This window comes from Diabrotica virgifera, chromosome 5 (genome assembly GCF_917563875.1).
Source record: "Diabrotica virgifera virgifera chromosome 5, PGI_DIABVI_V3a".
NCBI lineage: Eukaryota > Metazoa > Arthropoda > Insecta > Coleoptera > Chrysomelidae > Diabrotica > Diabrotica virgifera.
The window spans coordinates 74,093,932-74,109,452 of NC_065447.1; the positions used below are offsets into that span (position 1 = coordinate 74,093,932).

The 15,521-nt window shown below is 31.9% G+C and overlaps 1 protein-coding gene across 29 annotated transcripts in view; it reads right to left on the reverse strand.

Annotated features, from left to right (window-relative positions):
* Nucleotides 1–15,521, reverse strand: part of LOC114331372 (heterogeneous nuclear ribonucleoprotein Q) — a 282,730-nt gene that overhangs the window by 70,592 nt on the left and 196,617 nt on the right. For 15 of the 29 annotated variants that reach the window (XR_007697884.1, XR_007697886.1, XR_007697885.1 and 12 more), the window contains one exon: nucleotides 3,510–3,658. The exons of the other annotated variants lie outside the window; for them this stretch is intronic. Coding sequence is in view for 10 of the 15 variants with exons in the window: in XM_050650136.1 (XP_050506093.1) it covers nucleotides 3,510–3,658 (149 nt within the window). In the remaining 5 variants the exon portion in view is untranslated. The remainder of the gene's footprint in view (nucleotides 1–3,509; nucleotides 3,659–15,521) is intronic. 29 annotated transcript variants of the gene reach the window in all.

The following is a 15,521-nucleotide window of genomic DNA, read 5'->3' on the forward strand; positions in this document are numbered from 1 at the left end:
ATGTGGCAAGTGTACGTAAAATTAGTACTGTTTCCTTTGTATGAGACGTGCAAGCATTGGTAGGGCCGGGCTGTTATTTAAATGTTAGATATATGTTAGGTTAGCTGTGCTGTTAATTAGTCAGGCAGACACTGTGCCACAATCAAACTACCGCATTAGATCAATTAAAATATAAACTGTTTCAGTCAGAATGATAGTCACGGATAAAGGCAAAAGTTTACGCGGTATGTTGAATAACATTTAGTTCATCACAGAATTTATACTATTTGCAAAATACATCATTTAAGTTAAAATATTAACAGGATATTTAGCAAAGAAATAAAACGAATGTTGTTTAAATTTGGAAAAATATATATTTTGCATCGTAATAAATGTTCTATTTTTTATTCTTTAAAATAATTATCTCACATAATTACTCTAGGTCAATTTTATTTAAAGTAATGCAAATATACTATACAAGTGTTTTAATTTGAGAAGTTATAGCGGTTACGCTACTAATTAAATTAATTCAATTAAAATTGCATTAATAATATCCCTCAAGAAATTCCTTGTGATACGCCCGCGATCGATTTACAAACGATATTTCTCTACACACGCGTGAAAACCTCGTTGGATTGAAGCGAAATTGATTTCTCGATTCGAACCTTAGTTTGGTCAGTAAACTCAACGTGGCCACGTCGAGAAATCAATTTCGCTTCAATCCAACGAGGTTTCCGCGCGTGTGTAGAGAAATATCGTTTGTAAATCGATCGCGGGCGTATAACAAGGAATTTCTTGAGGGATATTATTAATGCAATTTTAATTGAATTAATTTAATTAGTAGCGTAAACGCTACAAAGTTTAAACTTTATCATGCTATACATGTTACGATATCGATATTTTAAATTCATTTTAAAGATGGAGAAGTTCTTGATAAGAATATAAATAAACTATAATGTATGTGAGATGCACAATACGGCGATTATTATGTAAAAATCACACAATGCATTTGTTAATTTGTTTGCTTAGATTGTAATTAACTTACTTATGGTTTCGGTGAAGCATTTATCCTTTTAGAAAATGGATTATACCATGCAGAGTAACGCAATGTAATTGAAAAAATTGATTAAAAATCCTTTATAAAAGGTAGATTTATATTAAAAGACCCTTTTGGGCTACATCACAGAATGTTTTTGGAACGACAATTCTATCATCAGTGCTTCTTACAAGGTATACATGGTTGAACCACTAAAAATATCTGGGTGAAAACCCTATAAATGGTGGTAAAAGTTATTAGAATGTTACATTGTTATAATTATTAATATTAGGTGATGTTTGAACTTGATTTTACATCATGACAATGCAGTTGAGTTTACATCGTGCAAACCCAACTATGTGGGTTTCTGGCCTTAACTCTGGGAGGTCTAGTCTAGATCTAGTCTTTATAGAGGTTTCCCTCAGGACAAGCAACCCAAATAGCTAGGAGTACTACGTTGCAATGATGTAAAATCGAGTAAGTTCAAATACCACATAATACGAGTATTAACTATAACAATGCAACACTATTAACACTATAGAATTTAAAGAGTTTTCACCCAGATATTTTTATTGGCTCGACCATGTACCTTGTAAGCAGCACTGTTGATGGAAATGTCCTTTTTTAATAAATGGTATACAACCGACCACAGAAAATTAATTTCTTTGCGGATTTTATTTTAATTACTCCCCATTCACTTGATCACAAAATCCTGTTGATGTTATTTAATACATTTTGTTCTGTAATTTTAGTATTATACATTATACATGTATTAAGATCATTAGGTTTTATTACTTTTTTTAGTCTTTCTACTTTCTTGTCAGTTCTACTTTAATCACAAATAATTCGAATATTAATAACGTTGAAGATATATTTAGGTGATTCTATCTGTGCATTGGTTGATTAAACTATATCGTATTATATAGTCTAGCAGTGCTAAAGACATATTAAATTATAGTTAATTTTTACTAATAGATTGGTTAATAAAAAACAAAATATAATTTGAAAAAACTCGCGCTGTGATTTTATACACAGCTTGAACATATTCAATAAAAGAATCTTATGTAATGCACCAGTGTCTTGATGCAATGCTATAATTGAATATATCACTGGACTATATTTCTATCAAGTTTTCTTAATGAAATATTTTTTGGGCTTAAGTCCCGTAAATAGGGGTCGAAAATTTTATGACGAGTTTAATCCAAAGAGGTTCTTTGCACCGAGCCCGAAGAGGCAATAAAATTCGAAAGTCGAGTGTGCGCGGATGCGCTGTTGCCAAATATACGGAAAGAAATTACATATTGTTCTTTCTTGTATTAATAAATAAAATACGGTTGCATATGACATAGGTATATGAAATGAAATTACAAACAAAATAGTTGTAGACTTCGGTCCTTGACAAATGACAAATATTGATAATAAATTACCGACTGAGTATTATTTGATGAACACTTATTGTATTTTGATGAACACAATTTATACTATGCTGAAAAAATAATTATTATATTTATTAATAAAGGATAACGTAAACATCATTACGGCTGTTTGCCATTTTTCGAGTGACACACGTGCAGGGTTAATCCAACGGGACGTCTTAAAAGAGTGTCTCATTGAGAATCTGATGCAAATCAAAATTTCATGTTAACTATCTACCAATTTTGACATTTTCTTATCCTCAGCTAATTATGAAATCTCTTCTAAAATAATTTGTTGTGTATTGTAAGCTAAAATTGTTTTTTTAATTCAAGAATGTATTAAAAAATAAATTAAAATTTCATTTTTAATACATTCTGGAGTTAAAAAACAATTTTAGGTTACAATACACAACAAATTATTTTAGACGATATTTCATAATTGGTTGTAGATCAGAAAATGTCAAAATTGGTTGGTACTTAACATGAAATTTTGATTTACATCTGATTCTCAATTAGACACTTTTTTAAGACGTCGCGTCGGATCAACCCTGCATGTGTTTCACTTGAAAAAACGACAAACAGCCGTAAGGATGTTTACGTTATCATTTATTAATAAATATATTAATGGCTTTTTCAGTATAATATAAATTTATGAAAATAAATGCTCATTAAATAATACACAGTCGGTAATTATCAATATTTGTGATTTGTCAAGGATAGAAGTCTACAAATATTTTGTTTGTAATTTCATTTCATATATAAGTCATATGCAACCGTATTTTATTAATACAAGAAAGAACAAAATTTAATATCATTGCGTATTTTTGCCTTTTAGCTCGGTGCAAAGAACCTTTTTGGATTAAACCAGTCATAAAATTTTCGACCCCTGTTTCCGGACTTAAGCCGAGTTTTCTTAATGAAATATTTTTTGGGTAAACTGTATTTAAATCGTAGAGTTCTGTTTGAAATTCGTGATGAATATTTTTTGCGCGCAGAGTATTGCCACGAAAACTTTTCCCGTTAGAGCCGCGAACACCTGACTGCCTTAACGTTAAGGAAAATTTGTTATTAGCCCATACCGGTGCTGGTTGCCGACCCCTTCCTCTCGCTGGTGTTGGGGCCGGCTGATAATCGTAATAGTAATCTTCATACCGGTAAAAATCATCATAATAGGGATCACTGTAGCCGCCTCTATAGTCCCCGTAACCGTAATAGTCGTAATCGTAATCTACAAAAAGACAATAAGTCCCAATTTAGCCAACTAAATTATCCAATTGGATTGCCTGGAGATTTTTAAGTTACTACAAAATAGCATGCCGGGAAAAGAGTCAAGTAACGATTCTCGTCAAAATCTATTCGGCTTATTTACCACATACACTAATTTTACTAACCTTTTTAAATAAAGACTAATCTATTAATAAATTCAAAATATATATAGAATATTTCAGAATAGTTCATTACTTATACAAAAACTGACCAATATTGAGACTTAAAATGATGTTTTCAGTTCTTGAGGTTATGTTTAAAATTATTTTTTATCAAATCACTCCTATACATAAAAGCATAAAAGTGAATGGTAGCTTGACATGAAAAGTATATATTCCACTAAAAACTTAGTAAAATAAAAGATGTAATGTTAAAAAAACAACGTTTTAATTTCAATATCGGCAATGGATTCGATAATATTTAATGAAACACCTGATATGCATGATAAATGTTACTCAAAATGGAAAACTGACAATACCAAAGAGTTTTTTTATATTCGACTATATATACATATAAAGAAGTAATACAAAAATGAAAGGTATTAAAAGTATTTTGTATAACAGTGTAAGCTTAAATAGTTTACGAGTTTTGTAGAGGATTCTTGTGGAGTAAGGAATACGGGTCACCGAGAGTAAGAATTGTAGTAGACATGTTACTTTTTATTTATTAAAAACTGAAGAATAATTTGAACATTTAGATTGAATAATGATTTGACCATTTAGATTCGGAAAATACACGGTTATATACAGTGGAATCTCACTAATTCGGTACTTCAATTTACCGGCACGCTTAATCATAACACCAGATAGCGCATATGCGCTCCGTCGCATCAAACAGGATAACCTTAAAACTTATCAGGTGCACATGCGCACATATTTACCTTCTGTTTTAAGTAGTAATATGTAGTTAAAAATGTCAAGTAAACTGAAACGCAAGACAGCTAGATGGGCGTGCTACTATACTCAATCTTAAGGAAATAAAAACAAAAGATAGTGGTGTAAACCACAATTACAGTAAACATTCTTAAGGTGGCCTGTCCAGCGCAATCTTTGTATTTTTGCATAATTTGCTATAGAAGATTCTTTGTAATGTTGGTATAACTCGTGGTTGGACCTTCTTCTCCATATACCATTGTCGCAAATGGGTCTCAATATCCTCCTTAATGACGTGTGATCCAAAATTATTGTCAACATAGATAGGTGGCTCTGAACGACAGAGATAGCTATACAGTGCATGTCTATTATTAATTCAGATATACTTTCCAGTTTATATCAACTTTGACAGATACTTGTCAGTGTACGTACGTCAACTTAAAAAACACTAAAATTGAACATAAAAAGTAGCAGAGGAAGCAAAATTTTAACTTCATACGAATTAAAAGGTCTTGAGATTGGGTATCTTTTCAACGTGTTTTCAATCTTTATTCTTTGTTTGGAAAAGTGATCATAACAACACTGAATATAGCCGCAGTTGGCCGTGACGTCACACTCCAGCGGTCTTTCAGATTAAAACATGACATACGTAATTTTTTGCACGGATAGCTTTGATCCCAATAATTGTGGATCGCTCGTTATATTTCTTTCAAAAGTGTTAATAAGGATTACGATGTTGCATATGTTGCTATCGGTCGTATTATTGTTTGATATATTTTCAACTTTACTTCCCTATGGATGTCTTTGGATCCAAACACCTGCGACAGAGAGGTATGCTTTGTTAGCAAGCATTATCCATTTTCGTATTTCCTCCTTCTTGCTGCGGTCCAACTTATCGATACAACCCTGGTTGTTTCCTTGCTTGTATTAGGACTTTTATCTACGTTAGTGAGATTCTGCTATATGTATATATGTATGTATTACACAAAGGGAATAATTAAAATAGGAAAACATTAAAAGAAAATAAAAATCAACAGAAAAAATAATTACTAAAGGCCAGAAGAAATTGAATATATCTTCTCGTATATTTCCATTTTTATACTTAATTAAACATCTTTGGCTACAATCAGTAATCACTCTTGAGTTATATCGAACTAATAAAAAGATTTATTCTGAACAAAAAAGTCCCTACACCACAGCACATACTTACCCGATGCTCCTGGCTGCAAGCGAAACATTATTACAAAAAAACAACAAAAAGTCCAAGAAAGAGATCGGAGAAGGAATACATGCAGTTTTGTTAAGAGTCGGAGGCGCGTGCAGTGCTTTATACGATGCCCTTCTGCCTTGCTGCGGTGCCCCCGGCTACATCCATTCGTTCATTCACTAACTAACTAAAAACTAACATTAAAAAACACTAACTAAACTAAGTGGACTTTTCTCAATACCGGACACTTGAAATTGATAGCATGCTCTTTCCGGTTTTGGACTATACTAGTAACATGTTTTTGTCTTGGAAGATTGTGTGGATATATTGAAAGGGTTCCATGACATCTCGTAACGCGACAGTTCGTAACCGGACAACTCGTAACAGCGACAGTTCGTAACTATACAAATTCGTAACGGACAATTCGTAACGTCCAAATTGAATTATTCTGTTTATTTTTGTTAACGTGGAAACGAAATGTTATTACAATTATAAATGAAATTATGTTTACCAATTTAACGAATCAGTATCAGGATAAACATTTTTAAGGCATTTCATATATCGTGTTTCAGAATATAATAAAAATATTTAAACCAAGTATTAAAGTATTAAAAGCCATCCCGCGTATCAAGTATAACCGTTGATTGAATACCCCAACGCTATAACCAATCACAAGGTTTGTTATAATAACAGGTAATTATAATCTTTTCCTTACAAAATGTTTACTAGAAAATTGGGAATGTCTAAAGACGGTTATCTGCTTAAATATTTCACAAATTACTTCATTATTCCTTTGTCTAGGTATATGCAAATTTAAGGAACAATAATGGCCGGTTTCACCAACGACAAATAGTAATTTATTCTATGATTAAAGTTATTCGACCAATAAACTGACATTTCTCCATTTTACTAACGTCAAATAAGACTAATAAGACGAATAAAATTTATTAGACGTTTATATTTTTATTTTGTTTCAATATAATTTTGATAATTTAAAGTTAAACTGACGAATTTACTTTCTTATTGGCTCCGTGCGTCTCCCCTCTACTTACAGTCACGTGACACTGTAGACACGTGACGCTGTCAGATTTTGTCAGGACGTTTTGACATTGAGTCTTATGGGATTATTTTGTTAAACTTGAATATTTTATTTTGTAGTGATAATAACCGAATACAATTGTTAGAATTCATTAGTTATTAATTTATACTGTAATTTATAGTGCAACAAAAATATTTTCTTTTTCGTTAATAAAGATTTATTGACATAAACTGCGATAGTGAGGTTATGTATACAAAATCAAACTGATAATCAATATTGGAAATAGAAGAATTTATATCAGATTAAGTGCGTTTTTATTTTCTGTTTATATTAATACATAATATCACTAGCGGGACACGGCATTTTTTTTAACTGACTCATTTAATACACAAAGCGTCCTGATAAAATTTCAAAAAACCGCCACCATGAGCAGGTCGGTCGATTTTGCTTTGACACTTTGTTAACGCTCAGAGCGAATAGATATTTACAGAGAGATTAACTTGCCAATTTATTCTAAGAGGAAATAATTATTTGATAAATAACTAAAATAAGTCTTATTTGACGTTAGTAAAATGGAGAAATGTCAGTTTATTGGTATAAAGAGGTATAAACTTTTAAAAATATTGTTAAAAGTTTGTATGTATTTAAATATTTGTTTGTGTTTAAAGACTTTTAATATATTATGAAACAAGAAACATAAAATGTTTTAAACATGTTTACCCCGGTACTGATTCGTTAAATTAATAAACATAATTTTAATTATAACAGTAATAACAGTTAGTTTCCACGTTAACAAAAATAAACAGAATAATTCAATTTTGACGTTACGAATTGTCCGTTACGAACTGTTGCCGTTACGAAGTGTCGCCGTTACGAAGTGTCGCCGTTACGAACTGTCGCTGTTACGAATTGTCCGTTACCAGTTGTCCGGTTACGAACTGTCACGTTACGAGATGTCTGGTCACGATTAAAAGGACACATTTGATGGAAAATGTAATGTCACTCAGATGAAATAAAATATACATGAATAGATTCGTCTCGAAATTATAATCATTTCATATCAGTGCGTCAACTCTGAATTTTGATTAATAACGGCGTAAATTACCTATAATTAAACTTTATGGAAATCACATTTTTTGAAGTTCATAAAATGGTCGTAATATGTATTCATAAATATTATTAGTCTCTTCGCTGTTGAAAACAGCTTAATCCAGCATGAGGCTGACCCTTATTTTGCGGTTCGTCGCTGGAAGTGCATTGTCATTTATAGATAAGAGACATTAATACCTGCAGAAAGATTTATGAACTGGCGATTGACAAAATCTCTTTTCTCACTATAATTCACGTACATAGCCAGTTGATTTTAAGTTTATTTTTGTCAATGTACGCCGTTATTAATCAAAATTCATAGTTGGCGCAATGATATGAAATTATTGTAATTTCGCGACGAATCTATGCATGTAAATTTTATTTCATTTGAGTGGCATTACATTTTCCATAAGATGTGTGCGGTGTTCTTTCTAGTTTTAAGAATTAGAAGTAACTTTTAAACTACTCAACACATAAGGGTGATATATACTTAACATTATGTCAAATATAGAATGCTAGGACTGGTAGAGAATTAAAAACATATATAATGTACATTGTTAGCGGGGTTTATAGGCTGTGTTTCTTCCTGACGTTTCGACTGCAACTGCGGTAGATTGTTCATATATGTTCGTATTGTTCCATAGTGATAATGGGATATAATCAAGGTCATGCCTACGGCCGTTCCTGCATCGCCTTTAGTAGTGCCTGCCGCAGTTGCACTTCAAACGTCAGACACACACAATTCAGGAACATGGTCCATAAACTCCAGTAACAATTTACCTTCACAAAATACACCGGCCGATAATTGAAATGATTTATTCAAATAGGAACCACTAAACATAAATTACCCTAATAACCTCATAAATTATTATCAAAGAAAAATTTTGAGCAAGTAGTGAACTAATATACAAGTTACAATCCAAAACAGAAGACGCATAGCTTAGAAAACCGAATAGAAGGAAATCTAAAAATAGCGATTTCATTGAATCAAATTTTGATTAGAGAGCTGAACGTTTTGATGCCCTAACATAAGCTTGATATGCAATCTCGTAAAGTTAATAAATAAAACAATGTTTACAACCAATTATTTCCTTCTTGAATAACTAGCAAGCTAGTAGAAGGCGAAGACCTGAACACATACAATTTGACATTGAATGTTTTACATATAATCATTAACAATCACTTATAAGTAACACTGTACAGCATCAAATATATTTTTTTAAATAAAACACTCTGTATTTTATTTTACTTCAAATTTACAATCCGCTTCACTACCTCGTTACAAGAACACACAATTTGTTTTGTGTTATACAGCAATCCTTTGGCTACATGATTGCTTTTTCAACACCAATTCTTTTCTGCATCTCATCATTTGTGTATTCCACAGCACTCAATTTAGTGGTTCTGTCACCTTGTCTAATTGGTTTCTTAATTTCAGTCTCACTAGAGCCTTCTTTAGTAATTCTGACTCCAAGGTACTTATATGCTTTTCTATATTTATAGTCAAAACGCAAGTTTTATATTCTGCATCCAACTTTCTGGATCTAATCTAGATGGTTGAAGACCAGAAAAAGCTCCAGATCCGTTCTGGGTCTAAATCTCAGCTAATATGAACTGGTCATCAGCAAAGTGTAAAGCGAAAAGTTTATCGTCGTCTCTAGATATACCTGTTATAACACGTGAGTCTCCATGGTCAAAAAACATATTTGATTCAGTACCATAGACATATATAATATACATGCTGTTCATATTAGCTAAGATTTGCAAACAGCATAATATTATATAATGATAATAATATTATCATAGACAGAGTGTCATGTTCAGCGGAGTGACGACACCATCTATTTTGTTTTGGGCTCATTATCATAGACAGAGTGTCATGTTCAGCGAAGTGACGACAATATCTATTTTGTTTTGGCTCAATGCTGTTTGCTGTTTCACTCTTACGCATATTAAAGCTGCGACAGAAGTCCTCCCCTTCCGTGCCTATACCCCCACTTAGTGTCATCTTAGTTTCTCGATACAATGTGCTAGAAAGAGATACCGCAAACCTGTTCAAGAGATCTTGTCGTCAGGAAGCGCGGAGGGTAGGCTCAGTCTATGATAATATATATGTCTATGTTCAGTACAGTGTTATGAAAGATCCTGTATATTTAATTAATCTTAAAATGTTACAGCTTACAGTTACCCTCCTATTTTTGTAAATAGTTTTTTTTGTGTCTACTATAATAAAAGATAATATAAAGGATTTTAGTCACAAAAGTTTATCTCACTATAAAGAAAACGAGAGAAATGGAAAAATAGAAAGTATGACATAGAGCTGAAATAGGGAGTGATATAAGAGATTTATAATTAAATATTGAATGAAATAAAAAAGAGAAATAATGTAACTTATTAAAAGTGAAATAATCATTTTAAATATTAAATTAAATTGAGAAGTAAAGAGAATGATGAATGATTTTAAATATAAAACGATCTACTATATTTCCATATCCGATACTCAAACATTAAATTTCCAAAAAAATGTATGAAAAATTGAAATTGGGAATTTTTCGTAATACTTATTTATATTTTTAACTGCATATTATCTTAAAGGCATAGTAGCATCAAATATTTCCGAGTTCGAATAAAAAAAATCAAAACTGAATAGTCGTAACCTAGTTTAATGTACGGCGTGAAGTGAAATATTACTTTTACAGTTGCGGTAGTTACTGCACTTACAGAAAATTAAAATTAGCACATAACGGCAACGGTCACGAAAATGAAACATAAATTCTCGCTAAAGTCCCGATCCAATTATATAAAGTTGCAATTGGGATACAACTTGCAATATTCCACACGAAAAGTGTTTATTACTCTTTGAATTATCTAGTGGTAATCATTTCATGACGATCCGGACTAAAGCACTGAGCCAATTAAATTTAAAAATAATTGTAAGATAATATATTTTTGCTACAACCACTATTCAAAATGCACTCTTCTGCACAGTTTTATGTTAAAAAAGTTGATATTTTCTCACAGTATAACATATATGACATTAGTGTGCAGAAAAGTGATGTTTCTGTGCAGAAAAGTGACGTTTCTGTGCCGGAAAGTTCTTTTCTGCACATTACCGTTAAATTCCACAATAAAATCATAAATATAATAATTATAACATGTTTTGATGAAATGGTTTTATTTAGGATATTAGATTTCATAGTGCTTTTCAAAAAAGAACAGATTTAACTCATGTCCGAGAAATCTGAAAAATTCGATACGTTAACACATTATTTTTTAACTTTTTGGTATTTTACAAATTTACATTTATTTTGCAAATTATTATACTGAATTATCGAATAGAAATTAAATTATGGATGTTACAACTGTCTTATTTTACAATTTTATTCTTAATAAACATTTTGTATTTATCAACTAACCAATAAAGATTTAGCAACCTCAGCAAGATACGTCGAATGAAGTAGGTATAGTGGATATCTGTGACTGCATAAATATAACTTCAAATGTGACATTATTTTATAATAATTATGTAAAATAGTTTAAATTCAAACAAATTAAGGCAGTGCATTAATTTTTTAACTGATTTCTATGTAATTTGTTTAGGTATAAGGAACTTAACGACGTTCTACACCTTCGTTGCGGGGTATGCCTCTCAGAGGAAAGGGGGGAAACTTATATGCAAGCGAAACAGTATTTTCACTTTTATTTAATAATGGTACGGTAAACAATCCTCATTTTTTAATATGTTATTCCTTACAAAAAAACCTTTAATTTAAGCACAAATTATTAAGATCGTAAATTTGGGTCAAAAGTTATTAACTTTTTAAGAGCGAAAGAGTATTTTCGAAACAGTATTTTCACTTTTATTTAATAATAGTACGGTAAACAATTCTCATTTTTTAATATGTTATTTCTTACAAAAAAACCTTTAATTTAAGCACAAATAATTAAAAATCGTAAATTTGGGTCAAAAGTTATTAACTTTTTAAGAATTCCCATAAGAGACCATGTTAAAACTTAACTTTGAACCTTAATAGTAATTAAACGGCACGGTAAAACAATTTTTAAAAAATCAAGTCTTAGTTTTTTGAAGTAAACTATAACATACTAAAATTTCATGCAAATCCTTAATTCTTTGCCGAAGGTGTAGAACGTCGTTAAATTGATTATTATTAATTAAATACAGTTTAAAATTGATAATTTATTATTATAATAAATCTTCGTTTGGAAATGGTGTATTTTATTTTTAGCAAAAACTGTGGTTGTGGAAAAAAAAGTATAGTGTGTAACAAGTGCAGAAAGGTAATTTCTCACTCGTTTGAATTGCGGCACTGACTTGCGCTCGTACCGCAACTTTTCAAACTCGTGAGGAATTAGTACCTTTCTGCACTTGTTGCACAATATACTATTTATAGCGGTCGTCAATAATATTAATATGCTATGATTAATTGCATAATCTTCGACATCATAGAGAAATCTCTGGGCAGAAATTCTTCACACCTTCTTGAAGTTCCGCTCCTATCGGGAGATTGGAAATCATTCCGAAAATTATAAAAATTTTACGTCTTCTTACTCGTCCTCTACCTTTTAGTTTGTCCTGCATTATATTCCTTAGCAGTTCATTCATATGTTTCACTTCTCATGGTATGTCTTTCTCTCGTGTTTTTTCTGTCGGTCTTTTACGGTTACACGTGTGCACGTCACGGTTTGTATTTTAAACTATTGCACAGGGAGAAAAAAGTTTGTATACCTATTACGAGAGACGGAATCAGAGCTATTCGCGGTATTTCAGCACATGGTACTTTACGGGAAATGTATCCCAGAGTGAAATATTAGCACGTCTTTTGCCTGTGGAGATCAACACATAAGAAGTTCGAGGTACTTTTCACCACGCTATAACTAGTGGTTGTCACTAACAGAGGATAGAACACAGACCGTCTGCTCTATTCGAGGGTCTAAACCAGAGAGAACTAGCTTTCGTTTTCAATGTCTAAAACGCCGTCCACACTCTCGCCGAAGTCGATCGAGGTTCAGCAAGTACGAGAGTGTAGACGCCCACCTTGTGTAACTTTGTCTAACTTCGTTCTACTTCCGAAATCTGTCGGTCTGGCGCGTCCGAGTCAAAGGGATCTTTGTCGATATCGCACCGCTTGAATGTGTTCCTCGCGAAGTAGAACGAGTGTGTAGAGAGGCACTTCGGACTTCGGTCAACTTTGGCGAAGTAACTTCGCCGAGAGTGTGGTGCCCGTTTTCGAATGTCTGTACTTGGACAGGGATAAAACTAGGTACTAGATACTTATAGGAATTATTATTCAGGATTTACCTAAGTAATCATTTAATTTATGGGTGGAAATTATCGAATGATACAGCGAAAAATAGTTTATTTATCGTAAGTGAAAAATTGGCAATGTTAGTGTCCAATATCCAATATGAAAATGTGTTCATTAAATCTGTTTACTGTTGGCTCATTTAGGTATGCTGCTTCAAGTACATTATTTATTATTTCACATTTCCGAGGAGTATTTCTATTTTACGTAGAATGTTTTTTGAATCAATGCATCCATTACATAAATTCTGGTTATAGTAAGCTTTCTCATAAAGATTTCTGACCCTTATAGAGTCTAAATTGAACGCCTCATTGACCTGAAATGCTAATTAAGGCTATCAGAGCAACAGTGGCCTAAGCCCAAAAACAAAAGTTTGGAGATAAATGCAATATTTGCAATCGTATTTCCATTATGTTTATGGGATGGCTCTACAAATTATGTAGCGCCATCTAGCCACATATAGAGGTATGTTGTGTAGGCCCCTATTAATCCGAAGATTTAATGTTGCTGCTTTTATTGATATATTAATCTAAAAATGCTCAATCTGTGGCTTATGCCACTATTGCTCTGAGGGCATAAACTGATTTAAGTGCCAAAAACACAACAGTTTACACAAAATGCATTATATATTTATAAAAAAAAATGAAAAAAACCCTGTTTGTAGCCGAGGAACTGTGCCCTGGGACTGGGTGTAATCGTAATAGTTTTTTGGCTTTGCTTGCCAAAATACATACTCTCTTACTTTGGTTTGCATATGCAGATAGTCACATTTCTTGCATGTCTCTAATCTTGGTCTTCTGAAAGACAATTTAGGAAAGTCTAAAGAAAAACTTAACCATAAAACTTCTGACTTACGATACTATTAGCAACGAATATAGACGCATGAGTCTACATTTGTTGCCATCATGTTATTACGGTGTTTATCTTTAAATGATGTACACAATCTGCTCATCTTTAAATCTGAGCTTAAATACTCCTTTTTTATTTAGAGATGCTAGATTTACCTAATGCTAGGCTAGAATATTCTTTGTTTATATTTTGGCAGATAGATCAATAGCATTTTCACCACCTGTGGAGTTACACACAGCGCATTTTGTTGGAATTTTTTGTAACCGTTTGAAGAGTAACCAGTGCATTGGTCATACATCACTTAGCAACAATAAAAGGATATTTGTAAAAAGTGACACTTACATCCATTAGCATTTCAGGTCTTCAATTGATGCTACTATGAAACCAATCATAATGTGTTAAATATCAAACTGTTGAATATTTTCAGTAACCAATTTCATATTATTATGTTTTTATTAATATTTTAACTCGTTCAACGACCACGCCGACCATGTGTCGGCACGAGGGTTTCATCAAAGGTACCGACGACGCACGAGGAACTGTTACGAGCTTGGGCACCTCAATCGAGGTCTGTTTAAAGTGTGGGCATCGAACGAGCTAAAGTACTTCTTAAAATAGAAACTAAAAGTGTTTAAAAAGAATAAGTCCACTTTCAACATACTACCATTCACCCTAACTACTGCTAAAATATTTATAAGACTACTGCATACTCCCAACTTGAAATTTAAGAGCATTAATCAATAAAACTTTCAGACCTGCAAATAACTAGAAACATGTTTACGTAACGATTCAAAAATATCAAATAGTTCCTTGTCGACTTGCAGTCAGATCATCGTAGATTTGCTTCAAAATGTACATTAAAAACACATGGGACATACAGATAAAAATGTTAGTGCAAGAAAAACTGGGTTATACTTGTTGAGTGTTAAGTCTCGTTCATACTGAAGAAGTTAATTTGAAATTATTGTTAGAAGCGTCAATTTGAGCAAATAATACAGATGTAATGTTTTTGATAAAGCTTTTTAAAGTTAATGCATTATTGTTTAATGTTCATTAAGAGAAAGGTTTCTAAAAATGTCCAATTTGGAAGTAAAACTGGATTTTTTAAATTACTTTAATTTCTTAAAGTAAATTTTAAATAATATTAGAAATAATGTATTTTATGAATTATATTATTTGCTATTAAAATAATTAACAAAACTGTTTCTAAGTCATAGAATATACAGTGTGTCTGCGTACCTTGGAACCATATGGGATACTTTTTTATTATTAATTTTACGAAAAAAAGTCATTCTTTATAAAATGCTTTGGACAGTCTTAAACCCAAGATGCAATCATCAGATATCAAAATGTATCAATAGTATACGAGGTTTGTCAAAAAATATGAATTTCGCTCCAGAGTAAAGTACCTTTATAGTTCACAATACAAGGTAATTATTAACTTT